General features: G+C 44.3%; 1 protein-coding gene across 1 annotated transcript in view; it reads left to right on the plus strand.

Annotated features, from left to right (window-relative positions):
* Positions 1-13,827, plus strand: part of CEP192 (centrosomal protein 192) — a 206,728-nt gene that overhangs the window by 25,468 nt on the left and 167,433 nt on the right. The window contains exons 13-14 of the mRNA XM_073329624.2: positions 2,607-2,732; positions 10,448-10,605. Coding sequence (XP_073185725.2) covers positions 2,607-2,732; positions 10,448-10,605 — 284 coding nt within the window. The remainder of the gene's footprint in view (positions 1-2,606; positions 2,733-10,447; positions 10,606-13,827) is intronic.

Consider the following 13,827-nt stretch of genomic DNA (forward strand, 5'->3'; position numbering starts at 1 on the left):
CTGCTGAATGATCTTCTGATGATTGCTACAAAATGAGTGACAAGGTAGATGAGGTAATACTTTTTCTTGGACCAACTTCTGATGGTGAAAGAGACAAGTTTTAAAGCTACACAGAGCTCTTTTTCCATCTGGGAAAGGTATTCAGTGTGTCAAGTGGGCAGTTAACACCTCTGCAGTCATAGGACAAAAAAGGGGGGTTTTTAAGGTTACAGATTGTTGTAATAATAAGCCATACATCCGGTGTCTTTAAGACCAATATTAAGTCTCTAATGAAGTTATGGATTTAAGCTCCTTGGCTTGTCCTTTGAAGGCGTTTTGTACTTTTCCCAGACTTAAGAGCTCTGTGTATCCCAAAAGCTTGTCTCTTTCACAACAGAAGTTAGTTCCATAAAAGATATTACCTCATCTACCTTGTGCCTCTAATATCCAGGAATTAACGCAGGTACAACACTGCATGCTATAAAATAAAGCATTTTGTCAAAGAAAACTTAAGTTGCCAGGCTTCGTTACAAAATGTTAACTTGGGATTTAGACTGGAGTTTTAAAAGTATACTGAGTCAATATCCTTTGACATGAACAGTAATCTAACTGGAGCATCCTATATTTCTTGCACATAACATCAATAGTTACTAAATTTAGTAGTTATTCAGAGAATAATGGTTCTGTAGTACTTTTCTTGAAACCAGAAAGATTAATTATGTACAGTTAACTTACAGTAGTTTGAACCGATACTATAGTGGGAAAACAGGAGATACTTAAGCTACTGTTGTATTTTTGGTCACAATTATTGTTTTTTGTTCAAGGTGACTATTACACTATACTGACTCAGTGGTTGGAACAAATTTTGGTACCAAAGATAAAACCTGTGTAGTTGTGAATAAAGCATATGATCCAACCTTAAAATTTAGCCAAATGGCACATAGTATCTGTTGCCCCCTCTATGGATGTAAAGTCAAACTGGGTTTGGGATCATTGGGCATTACCGCTTCCAGGAGAGTGTGATGTAGAGTCTGCAGAATTAAATTGTGTAGTTTTCCCATAATTCTCTTCTCCTGCAGTCTTTGTGTTGGTCTATAATATCGTACTCCAGCCCAGTCTTGTCTGGCTCTTGGCTTCTGGCACCATCTGTTTTTTTTTTTTTTTTTTTTACCAGTGGGTTTATCTGAGATGTCAGACATTTGAGCTACATTACATTCCTTAAAAAGAAAAGGAGTACTTGTGGCACCTTAGAGACTAACCAATTTATTTGAGCATAAGCTTTCGTGAGCTACAGCTCACTTCATCGGATGCATTCAGTGGAAAATACAGTGGGGAGATTTATATACACGCAGAACATGAAAAAATGGGTGTTGTCATACACACTGCAATGAGAGTGATCACTTAAGGTGAGCTATTGCCAGCGGGGGGGTGCGGGGGGAACCTTTTATAGTGATAGTCAAGTTGGGCCATTTCCAGCAGTTGACAAGAACCTCTGAGGAATGGGGGTTGGGTGTGTGTGTAAACATGGGGAAATAGTTTTACTTTGTGTAATGACCCATCCACTCCTAGTCTTTATTCAAGCCTAAGGTATTTGTATCCAGTTTGCAAGTGTCTCATTGGAGTCTGTTTTTGCAGTTTTTTTGTTGAAGAATTGCAACTTTTAGGTCTGTAATAGAGTGACCAAAGAGATTGAACTGTTCTCCGGCTGGTTTTTGAGTGTTCTAATTCTCAACGTCTGATTTGTGTCCATTTATTCTTTTATGTAGAGACTGTCCAGTTTGACCAATGTACATGGCAGAGGGGCGTTGCAATGTATATAAATCTCCCCACTGTATTTTCCACTGAATGCATCCGATGAAGTGAGCTGTAGCTCATGAAAGCTTGTGCTCAGATAAATTGGTTAGTCTCTAAGGTGCCACAAGTACTCCTTTTGTTTTTGCGAATACAGACTAACACGATTGCTACTCTGAAACCTAACATTACATTCCTTGCAACTATATGTGATAGCTTATGGACAGAATGCAAGTTCTTGTAGTATATTGACCCATTCCACCAGCTGTTCATTGGCTGTGCAGCTGGCCATAATGATGAAGTATAAGAATTGTTAGTCTAGTGACTGAGAATTATCTGTAACTGGTTAATTGATTCCTATATCAGCCAGATATCTAGGTTGGCTCAAGAAGGTTATTTGAGAACACTTCTATCGCAGTTTTATTTTCTTTAAACTACCAGAGTTGCTCATAGTTGCTTATAGTGAACAGTTCTTTGTTGATCATTACAAGCCAATAACCGTCTAATAAAATTAATTTTTTTGAGTTTAAATTTATAAAATGCAAAAATAAAAACTAAAAGGCTACACAGCATGAATTATGGATGGACTTGTATTAAATGAAACCACTTGTTTTTCTTTCCAAATAAGTACTCAGAGAAAATCAGAGTAGCCATTTAGCCTGATGAACCCCTGACTAAGCTGGAAATCCCTTTTGCCATCCCTTTTTATATGAGATTGAATTCCTACAATCCTTTTGTGGTACTCAAGTAGTATTCAGATACTCTACAAAAAACAAGTTACGAGTTGAAAAGATGCAAATTTGAGCAGTTAAAATGATTGGGCTTTTTTCCAACAGGCTTTCTGATATTCAAGCTTCTTATCTAGAAGAAGGGAGATTTTCACCGCCATCAGCATCTTGTCATAGTGGTCAGTCTGCTTCGGAGCCAAGGGGGAAGTTAGCTCTTAGCTTTCAGGGTGACTTGTAAGTGATATTGCTGTTTAATCCTTTAAAAAAGATTGGAAAAATTACTTATAGCAAATTCTGTGTTATAATTGTACATATCAATGACTTTACTCTGAATTTTTTCTTTATGAAATAACGGGATTGGCTGCCGTTAAATGCTTTATTTTGCTCCCACCTACTTGTCAATAAAATTTGTAGAGTTTTTGATGATTCATTAGAATTTGTTGCTTAAATCCAAGATCTGAAGAATATATTTTCTTTAAAAGGAATGTCTGAAGACAGTGAAGTTATTAGAGCTTAATTCTAGCTCAGTGGTTCTTTAAACTTTTTTCATTTGCTGGATAACTTCATAAGGAGAACGAGAAGTTCCTCCAGTTTTGTCACTTGTGCCCATTTCAAAACAGTTTTTGCTCTGGAGATATTTCCTTCCTTATAGTTTGTGCAAATAGTTCAATTTATTCTTCTGTAGTCTTGCTACAGGATTCTATAAGCTTTCTAGGTAGAGCTCCAGTGCCATGCATGTGAGGTTCATAGAGTAGTTTGTGAATTGGTAATCACAATTAAGTCATAAGTGCAAGCACATATAGCTTTTACAGGTTTTCAAACTGTGTGAAGTGACTTCAGAAGAAATAGCTTACGAGTATCTTATCTAACGGTCAATATTCTGCAGAACACAGGGAAGTGGGAGATCACTGCTTTTTGATACCTTAACAAGAATTTACATGGGTTGTGAGCAGATTATAAAAGCCTCAATAGCAACTCCATGGTTGAGATGGAGTTTTTCACTTAAAGCAGGGATTCAACCTCTTAAGTGTGAAGAGTGTAATTTTGAAGAATACATAATTTACTTTGAATACAGAATAAATTTTCTGAGAATTCCAAGTAAATCTCTTATTTAGTTTAAGAAATAAAATTAAAAATAGGCCTCTTGAGAAATCTGGTACTTTTGTGTCAGACCTCTTTTTGCCCCGAATAATTGCAGTAACAGAATAATACAAATGCTACAGCTGTAGTGTAGACGCTTTTCACAGCGATGGAAAAACCTCTTGCATCACCATAATTAATCCACTCCTCCAACAGGTGGTAGTTAGGTTGGCTTTACCTTCTCTGACAGATGTGAAATTTTCACATCTCTGAGTGATGGAGCTAGATTAACTTAAATTTTAGGTGTAGATCAGGCATGAATTCTCTAAAATCCATATGGTTACTCAGATTGCCTTGAAATGTGGTGTGTCTCATGGGGAGGTAGGGTTTGATTTATGACCCAAATTTGAGGCTGTTTGATCAAGGGGTTCCTCAGAGACAGCCTCATGGGGGTGGGGGGAAACACCTAGCTTTTCTTTAAAGTTGATATATTTTGGCAACTCTTGGATGTACAGGGATCGCACTAGGGTGTCGGTTGCTTGAGAGTTACCCCACCACTAGCTCTTTGGGGGAAATCAGATTAAAATATTGTTAGCAAAAGTTTGGTCCCCCAGTCCTAAAGCTCTTGCCCCAAACCAATTAGACTGTACATGTGCAGAGAGGCTAAGGGTAAATCTAGTTATGATTTACAGGAGCTGAGTAGCTCCAGGAGGAATGTTTCACCCATGGAACCTCAGCAACATCCAGGCACTGAGAGTTCAAATCCAACCCTATGTGTAGAAATCTGAAGGGTGGGGAAAAATCAGAGGCAGATAGTAGCAATATGGGATTTTTGTATTTTGGGGAATTGTATTCTGAGGACAGCAGAATATATAGAAGGAGCTGAAACTGCTTTTGAAAAGAACAATTTGCACATGCAAATGCTTGTTGGAAGAGGACAGTGATTGGAGGTGGAAGAGTAAGTGGGAATAGGAGGAGATGGGTTTAGGGTACAGTGCGGGGATGGGGGATAAATGGTGATGGGTGGATAGGAGAGGCTTGCGGGGGGGTCAGGTGATGGAGGGGATGGGGCTAAGTGAAGTGGGAGGACACCTGAGGAGAGGAAAAGAGGGTGAGTTTTAGGGGGACTGGGAGAATAGAGGCAGGGGTCCCTGACAGTAAACATTACAGTCCTCTCCCATTTTGTGCTGGGATCTGGAAGTGGGGAGGAGAGCAAGGGGACTGCCTGTCTCTCTGTCTTTGTGCATGTGCCAGGCCCTGGGGGGCTGGGTGTCTAATCCCCCCATTGGCATTCCCTCTCAAATGAGCTGATATATGGGGGACTCTCCCTTCCAGGGGTATCTGATCCCCTTTCCTTGCCTTGTGTATGGCAGGATTTTTAGAGGCCCCTGCCCATCTACAGGTGTCTGACCCCCTGGCAACTAGGGTCCTTACCTACCATATGGGCCTGGGTCAGGAGAAGCCCTGCCATTTGGGTGTAAAGCTGAGAACTGGCATAAGTACCAAGAACACACTGCTGACACTGAGGCAAAGAGTTGAGAATAGGCATGCTTGATCCATATCACAGGCTCTGCAGCATTGGGTGAGGAGGGAATGGGAACACCTACTGACATGAATAGAACACTTTACACATATTAGGGCTGTTGTTTCAGGTGTATCCATCTACATCCAATGGTCTCACTCAGCTGAGATTAGCTTATTGAGATGAATGGGCCACTTAACACGGCTCAGAGCTTCTTATATTTTCAGGATTATCCTTTGCTGGGGAATCTGCACACAGCAAAGGAGTTATTAATAATTAATTTTAATATATGTTATGGCTAAGGCCCTACTTAATTTGTGATACTGTGGAAATTACAGATCCCGCAATATTAAGCATCCTCTACAATTTTGTCAGCTGGGTGGCTGGTGGCCCGAGTCCCGCTGCTGGACTTGGGCGGCTGGTGTCATGAATCCTGCTGCTGACCCCAGGCATTAATGACTGTAATATAGTTGCAGCAAAATGTCTGGGTATCTCCTCCCCCCCAAAAAAAAAATAAATAAAAAAAATTAGCAGGCATAACATGATGCTTGAGTGTTTAAATTGTTCCAGCAAGTTTTTCGTAAGCAAATAGGTCTTCTCTGGCTTTTCCACATTTCTGTAGAACCTCAGAATTATGAACACTTCGGGATAGTTCCTAACTCTACAATGTTTGTAATTGAACAAAATATTATGGTTGTGCTTTCAGAAGTTTACAACTGAATATTGACTTAATACAGCTTTGAAACTTTACTATGCAGAAGAATAATGCTGCTTTTAACTGTCTTAATTTAAATGAAACAGACACAGAAACATTTTCCTTACCATGTCAAATCTTTTTTTAAATTTTCCTTTCCTTTTTTTATTAGTTTACATTTAACACAGTACTGTACTGTATCTGCTTTTTGGGGGGTGGGGGTGGGTCGTCTCTGCTGCTGCTTGATTGCGTACTTCCGGTTCCAAATTAAGTGTGTGATTGACTGGTCAGTTCATAATATTGGTAAGTGTAACTCTGAAGTTCTACTGTAATAAATAACTGTTATTACTTTTCCATGATTTTCCATGTCTTGTCTGCAACTCAGCTGCAATTATATGACAATCATCCCACAATTCAAGTAGTGCCATAATTATGGTAGAATGCCAGCTCTGCTACTCTTAAGATTGAGAAGTTTTTTTTCTGTTGAAAGGACGACGTTTCTAAATATTCCAAAATTCTAAGATGTATCCGAGTTGTCTTGAAATTTGCTGTGCCTTTGTTAGTTAGTGATGCAAATTTGGGATCATTTGAGCAAGAGGTTCCTGAGATGCAGGAACAGTGTTTTTTGTTTGTTTGTTGTTTTTAAGTTCACAGATTCTCCAGACTTGCTTTGTGAATACCTGGCTTCTAAGATGCTAATTACTTAATGAGACAGGAACAGGAGGATGAGCTGGAAATGAAGTTGGTGTGTGTTTTGAGGGAAATAGTGGGAGGAGAGACCAGTCTTCCTTAGTATACTTAGTTGCTGTAACCATGAGGTAATAAAACTGTCCCGTTCTTGGGATGTAGACTATGTCTGAGACTTCTCTTATTGGCTCTGTTAGCAGTTACAGACTCCAAAAATTTTAAAGCCTGACTGTCACCTCCATTTCAGTACAACAGAGCATACAGAGATAGGGGGAATCACATAACAGGATGGCCTACTGAAGAGAACAATCAAAGAAACCTGGGCTCTATTTCTGGCTCTGCCATTGTACTTCTGGGTAACTTTGGCCAAGTCATTTCACCTCTGTGCCTCAGTTTCCCCATGTCTAAGGGGAAAGTTTCCTTTTTTTGAGATCTACTGATGAAAGACTGCATTGTAAGAACTAGATATTATCATTACTTGTCCACAGGACCATCTGATCTGTACACCTAGGTGATAATTATAACTGCCTAGATTACCACCAACTACTCCCAATAACCGTTCTTCCTGTTTTGTTTTGTTTTTGTTTTTAACATAACCAAACCTTAGTAATTCACCCTTATGGTTGCCTGGTGATAGCTCATTCCTTTCCCGAACATAAAATTCAGCAAGACTCAAAAGTTGTGAAAAACAGGGAATATAAAGTTAATGTATGCTCCCACAAAACTTTAACTGCCTTCTTTTGAGCAGTGTCCTAATATGTCTATAACACATACTTGCTCTCTGCCTTTGTTCTCTCCTGAGCAGGAGCCCCTTACACTCATACCTCCTTGCAGTCCTACACATCTATTGCATTTTACAATTCCATCAATCCCTCTTACAACCATATGATTCCCAGTGGCTATTGCTAGTTGCGAGAGGGGGCATAGCCTGGGCATGTTCTGTAACTCTGTATTTCCTTGGTTTCACAAGTTTATTTTGATAAACTCTGCAAAGAGCACAAGCTATCACCAGTCAACTTTAACTTGGCATTCACAAATGTTTTTGCCATTTAATAAAAACTTGCTCAGATGTTGTGCATAGGTTACGTTTGAGTAGTTTTCTACAAGGTTTTAATGGTCGTTTTCTCCCCTCACCCCTTCAGGTTTTAACTGAAGAAGAATTAACTCTGCTCTGTAGTGACACCATGCCAAAACAAATGATGATGATTAAAGCATTTTAGTGTTTGTGGAGTCAAAATAGATGAAGTAGCTTTTCAAAGACAAAGCAGACACCAACATTTTTTGATTCATGGTTTTGTGGTACGGCAGGATTAAGCCTTCTGCTGAAGGAAAAAAGACCATTAATCCTTGTAAAGAAAAGAAAATCAAATGTATCCTATTCATAAGATTTCAGTGAGTTTTAAGAGTATATGGGAAGCTTGAAGAATCTGACATGGTGGAGTTTTGGGTGCCCTAATTGCATTTTCATACATTAACATGTTTGGATTTCTTTTAAGTTCCCTGATTTTATAATGGTTTGCTTTGTGAGAACTACAATATCCCTGTTTATGTAGCATCACATAAGTTATTAACTCTCCAACCTTAACTCCATTTTAGCAATGATTGACTGAGACTATTAATAGTACCTTAAATAAGGTCACAAACGTAAGCGTGGTGTAAACAGTTGTACCAATTTAACTAAACTTGTGTCTTAAGCTAGTTCTATTGGTTTAACTCACATTGGTTCAGAGTTAAACTGCTGTAAATCAGGCTCACACAGGTGGTAGGATTTGCACTGGTTTAAAATCTATCTGTAGAGAAGGCCATACATTGTTACAATTTTCAGTTTCATCGTAAGTACAGTTAATTGCCTAGGAAGTATCTCAAATAGGTTTTTCTATACTCTGACAAAAATAATGCGTGTAATGTTTCATCAGTACAACAGGTGTAGTGCCATTACTGGTAGAAATAGCGGAAGCAGTAGCATAGGTGGGTATCGTATATGTACCAACTCATTTTATAATCTTGCTCAGAGTATTATTAAATACAACTGTGGTAAAAATGCAGAGACCTATCTGTGCTACAGCTTCTACTGTTTACTCCTGGGGGAAATTCTGAGTGACTGCGTCTGTAGAATATGCCCACCTCCCCCACATACTTACTGTGATTCTGTGCAGAAAATGGCAGGGAAGCAAAGGGAAACCGCATGGGTGGGGGGCCGGAGCGGGACGACTACGGACACAGTTTTTTGGGGCGGATTGTTCCCCCAAACAGAGGTGAGGCATGGGGGGGGGGCTCATGGGGTTATGTGCCGCTGGGCTCCCACTCCCCGCCCATTTCTGCAAGCGCAGAGCTGCCCAGCTGAAGGAGGCTGTGTCTGGGCTCCACTGACTCTGCAGCTGAACGCCGCCTCCTGGGTCGTAGTGCCAGTCCAGTTCCCCTTCTGCGTGCTGGGAGCCTTCCTGTTTTCTGTGCAAAAGTGAGTGCCCGCAGTGGGAGAAATGAGGAAAGGAGATGTGGGGGGAAGAGGCAGTGGGGAAGGAAGTGGGGTGGAACAGGGCAAGGGGAGGAGAAAGTGGGAGTAAACGGAGGGGGATGGACATGAAAAGGGAATAGGGGAATCGCAGGGAGGAAGCGGGAGCTCAGCATGCAATGTCGTTTTGGCAGCAGCTGGAGCTCCCCCATTAAGCAGGTCTATCAAGCCTTCACCCTGACAAGCTCTATCCCCTATACCTGGACCCCTCTGAGCCCCCCCCACCAAGACCCCTATCCCACTGATCTCTCAATCAGCTGCACCCAGACCTCCACCCCATCAAACCCCACTCCCCCAGCACCCTGACCCCCCACTGAGCCCCCCAAACCCATACCTCCCCACTGAGCCCATCTTCCCACACCCAGAACCCCTTGCTGAGTACCAACCACCTTCACCTGGATCCCCCTGCAGAGTCCCATTGCGTCTGCACCTGGAACCCCCAACGAGCCCCTATGCATTCAGAGCTACCTGCACTGAGCCGCCCGCACCCAGATTGCACCACACAGAAACCTCTCACTCCATATCTGGATCCCCCCACACTTGGATCCTGCTGGGCTGAGCCTGCCCACCCACACCTGGTGTGCCTGGCACAGAGGGGCAGGGCCCTGGTGTGTTTCTGGAGCAGGCCCAGCCTTTGCACAGGGTCAGGTGCAGCCTCACTGCCAAGTCCCTGTACTGGAGGGAAGTGGGGGCTTGAGGGTGATCGCCCACATAAATACAGCCAGTGGCCTATGCTCCCCACTGCCATGTTGGAGCCACATTTATTTGACAAACAAAATTTGCAGAACTTTAAAATGTGTGCATGTTTTTTATTTTTTTGCATATAATTTTTAGTGTTTTGGTGCAGAATTCCCTCAGGAGTAACCGTTGATGCCACTGGTGGAGGTGCAGTAGTGGTGATTTTTGTGTACTTTGACTGGTGTAGACAAGACCTAGGCCTAAAGGCTTCTACCTGACAACCAGAAGCAAGAGGGTAATTTGAAACTGGGGTAGGAGAATGTTATTTAAAACTTAGATTAAAACCTAATACTATATCTGAAAGACTAAAGGAATAAATACCTCTTTATTTTAATTATTTTAAGCATTTAACAGTGTTTTGTATAGCCAGTCTTTTCACACAGCTACAGTAAAGAGAAACGCATGTAATACATTTTCCTATTTGTCAAAACCACAGATGATTAGCGGGAACTCGGTGACAAGTAGTACCTTGAACTACTTCTTTGGAAGTGATTAGATTTTTAAAGTTGAGTATTCTTTTAATAAGTAGCAGATATTTCTTGCCATTTTAGAATAATCTGTAAATCTATCAGGACTAGGATAGTCAGCAGTGTTCGTACTCGGGGTATAAAGGAAATAAAGACATACTTATATGTCCACAAAGTAAGAGAAACTGTATACTGATTGTGATCAAACTTTGGCTTAAGTAAAGTGTCACTAAAATTATTTTTTTCTAGGGGAGTTACTACACTAATTACAGAAGCTCATCCTGTTTCTGATGGCTTGAAAGAGTCCAACTTAATACAGAGAGGGCACAACCAGAATGCCATCGCTGAGTGTTCAAGTCTCAGTCAAGATACTTCGTTTGACATATTACCAATTGAATACTTGGAAGGTATTTAACTTTTAGAAACTCTTGTACTTAGTGGTCCAGTGTACTTGCATCTTTGTTATGGTGTATTTTGTTTTGGTATAACGTAAATAAGAATAGCTCTTCTCTACTGGCAATCTTTAAGTGACTTGTAGAGAATGGAAATTGAAGTAGTCTTTGGTCTGGGACTTGTTATATTAAGTCTAAATCTGTGGTAAAAAGACAAAGTAACTCTAGGGAGCCAGTGACAAATCTAAGGTCTGATGTCTTACAAACAATGAACTAGAAACAAATCCTGAACACTACTGGGGAAAATTGTGGGTTTCAGTATTCCAGTGGTATAGGTCACTTATTTATCAGGTATGAAACCACAAAATCATATATTTTTATTAGCATGTTTCCTTTTTCCTCTTCCACTCTGACCTGAATTCAGTGACCATTACCTTCAGTTGCACTGACTTCGGGATCTTGCTTTATATCGTCTAAAAACATTTAGTGTAGTTCTTCTTTGAGTGATTGCTCATGTGTATTCTACAATAGGTGTGTGTGCTCACCATGTGCACCGGTGCTGGAAGTTTTCCCCCTAGCAGTACCTGTATGGAGAGCACCCCAGCGACCCCTGGAGTGGCGCTGGCCTGGCGCGCTATAAGGGGAGCTGCGTGCTCCCCTCCCCCTCAGTTCCTTCTTGCCGCCAGTGAAGGTGCGTCAGAACTACTCTGCTCCAGCTTTGCTGTAGCTCATCCCCAGAACTGTTCGTTCATTCAGAGTTAGTACCTGTAGTTAGTTAGCTGTTTAGTTAGTCAGTGAGCCCGGGCCGGGGTATGCCCCGCGCCCCAGGGTTTAAGTCATGTGGCTCTTGTAGGCATTCTATGCCAAGAAGTGACCCGCACGCAGACTGTGCTGTTCGGGAGAAACCCATATCAGCGAAAGGTGCAAGATTTGCAAGTCGTTTAAGCCTCTGACCAAAACAGAAAGGGACATTAGGCTCTGGGCCATCCTGATGGAGTCGGCGCTGACCCCGACTCCGGCACGCTGCTCCGAACTGGTACCCAGCTCTGCAGCGTCGGTACACAGTGACCCTCTGATGCCATCAACCAGTCAGCCCTGCTCCCCGTCCACAGGGCACACCAAGAGGGCCAGGAAGACTCCCTCTTTGCAGTGGCACTGAGGGAAGTCTGGGACAGAGGCTAGGCCCATGTTGGGCAGTCCTTGATCCCCACCGGGCCCCAGACCTCCGACTCACGTTGAGTGGAGTAGCCCAGCCCCTTCAGAACAGGCCTCTCCAGATGTCTGGACGCCATCCACGCCTGAAGCCTCCCAGGCGGCCCGGGACGTTATGTTCATGTTGGTGCCCGGAGCGCTGCCGATGTTGGCCCCACGCTCCAGAGGCAAGCTGCCGCTGGGATCTACGCAGTCGCCTCCGGCCCAGTACCGGCCTCGGTCGAGGGTTCCTGACGCCGTTCACCGCCCAGCGACCGTTCAGGGCAGAGTCCGTGTGGATTGCCCTCGATGCCGACCAGACTGTCTGTCTGGGTTCCATCCATCCAGCACTCTCGGCATCGATCGTCCTCAAAAGGCGAATATTGACGGGACCACAGCAGGTGTCACCAATGGTCCTAGCCTCAGAGAGGGTACCGCAGTTGGTCTCGGCAGTTGTCAATGCCATTCCTGCTCGGATTCCCGCCCCAAGTCTCCACCAAGACATCGCAGCCCTGGGTGTCAATTGCCAGCATCTTGCTGTTGCGGGTCCGCCCATCAAGGCCATATGCGGAGCAGTGGTTACCGTAGGTACTGGTCCTCCATGTCGAGATTGCGGTCCCGTGGCCCATGTGGATCCTGGCACCGCTGCTCCTCCTGGTCCAGAAACAGCAGCAGATCTTACGCCAGCCCAACTTCCATTCATAGCTGTCCTTCAATTGGCCAGGCCAGCCAACCAGAACAGCTGGTGCCAAGGCAGGTGCAGTGGCACTGAGCATTGTGGCTGGCCCAATGGTACCAGTGGGCACCGTGGCCTCTGGCGCAGCCCCCGGTGGGAGCTCGCTTGGCAGCCGGAGCTTCAGAAGCACCGTCGGCCTCCCTCTCCAGACCCCTGAGAAAGGAGTCAGTGGGACGTACGTCCTCTGCACCGTGCTTGGAGTCTGACCAGGTGGTGGACTCTCCGGTGCTGGCCGATACCCAGAGCACAGCATTGACCTCCTTGCCCCATCCGAAGGAGGTGATTGTAGCTCCCCCCCCTCCGCCCCGCAGGAGGACTTCAGGGCCCATCAAGAACTCTTAAAGAGGGTGGCAGCAAGGCTCCACCTCCAGGCAGTGGAGATGGAGGAGCCTTCAGACTTCCTGTTCAATGTGCTATCCCCATCAGCACTGGGTAGGGTGGCCTTGCCTCCCCATGAGGGGGTGGCTAAGATTTCAAATGCCCTGTGGCAAATACCGGCCTCGTTGGCCCCCATCTCTAAGAAGGCGCAATGCAAGTACTTTATATCCACTAAGGGGCATGAGTACTTGTATACCCACCCGGCACCCAACTCCCTTGTGGTTGAGTTGGTCAACCACAGGGAATGGCAGGGTCAGCCATACCTGACCCCAAGAACAAAGACTCTCGGAGACTGGACTCTTTCAGAAGGAAAATTTATTCGGCTTCGAGCTTCCAGTTACGAATGGCAAACCATCAGGCTCTCCTGGGCTGGTATGAATTCAATCTGTGGGGCTCCCTGCCCAAGTTTGAGGACTCCCTCCAGGAGCATGGTAGGAAGGAATTCAAGGTGCTAGGGTGTCCCTGCAGGCAGCCTCGGATGCTGCAGGCACAGCCGCCCGATCCATGGCCTCCACGGTGTGCATGAGATGGGCATCATGGCTCCTGCTCTCTGGACTGTCAAGTGAGGCGCAGTCTTCCATGCAGGATCTCCCATTTGATGGGAAAGCTCTGTTTGCAGCAGAAATGGATACAAGGCTGCATGGCATGAAAGACTCCCGCATGACCCTCCAGACTCTGGGCCTCTCTGTCCTGGCTCTGGCAAAACCTAAGTTCAAGCCGCAGCGGACTCCTGCCCAGGCCGCCCTCCCGAAGTACGAGGCCTCCCATAAGAAGCTGCGGGACTACAAGAGACGCTCTCAGAGGCAGTCTTGGTCTGACCCCCAGCCTGGGTCCCCCAAGGGCAAGCAGGAGGGGAAAAGGCGCTTTTGATGGGACGTTTGTGGGCACCACGGTGGTCCTCATCAGGGATCCACCCCCAATAAAAACTCCCC

Source organism: Lepidochelys kempii, chromosome 2 (assembly GCF_965140285.1).
Source record: "Lepidochelys kempii isolate rLepKem1 chromosome 2, rLepKem1.hap1, whole genome shotgun sequence".
Classification (NCBI taxonomy): Eukaryota; Metazoa; Chordata; order Testudines; family Cheloniidae; genus Lepidochelys; species Lepidochelys kempii.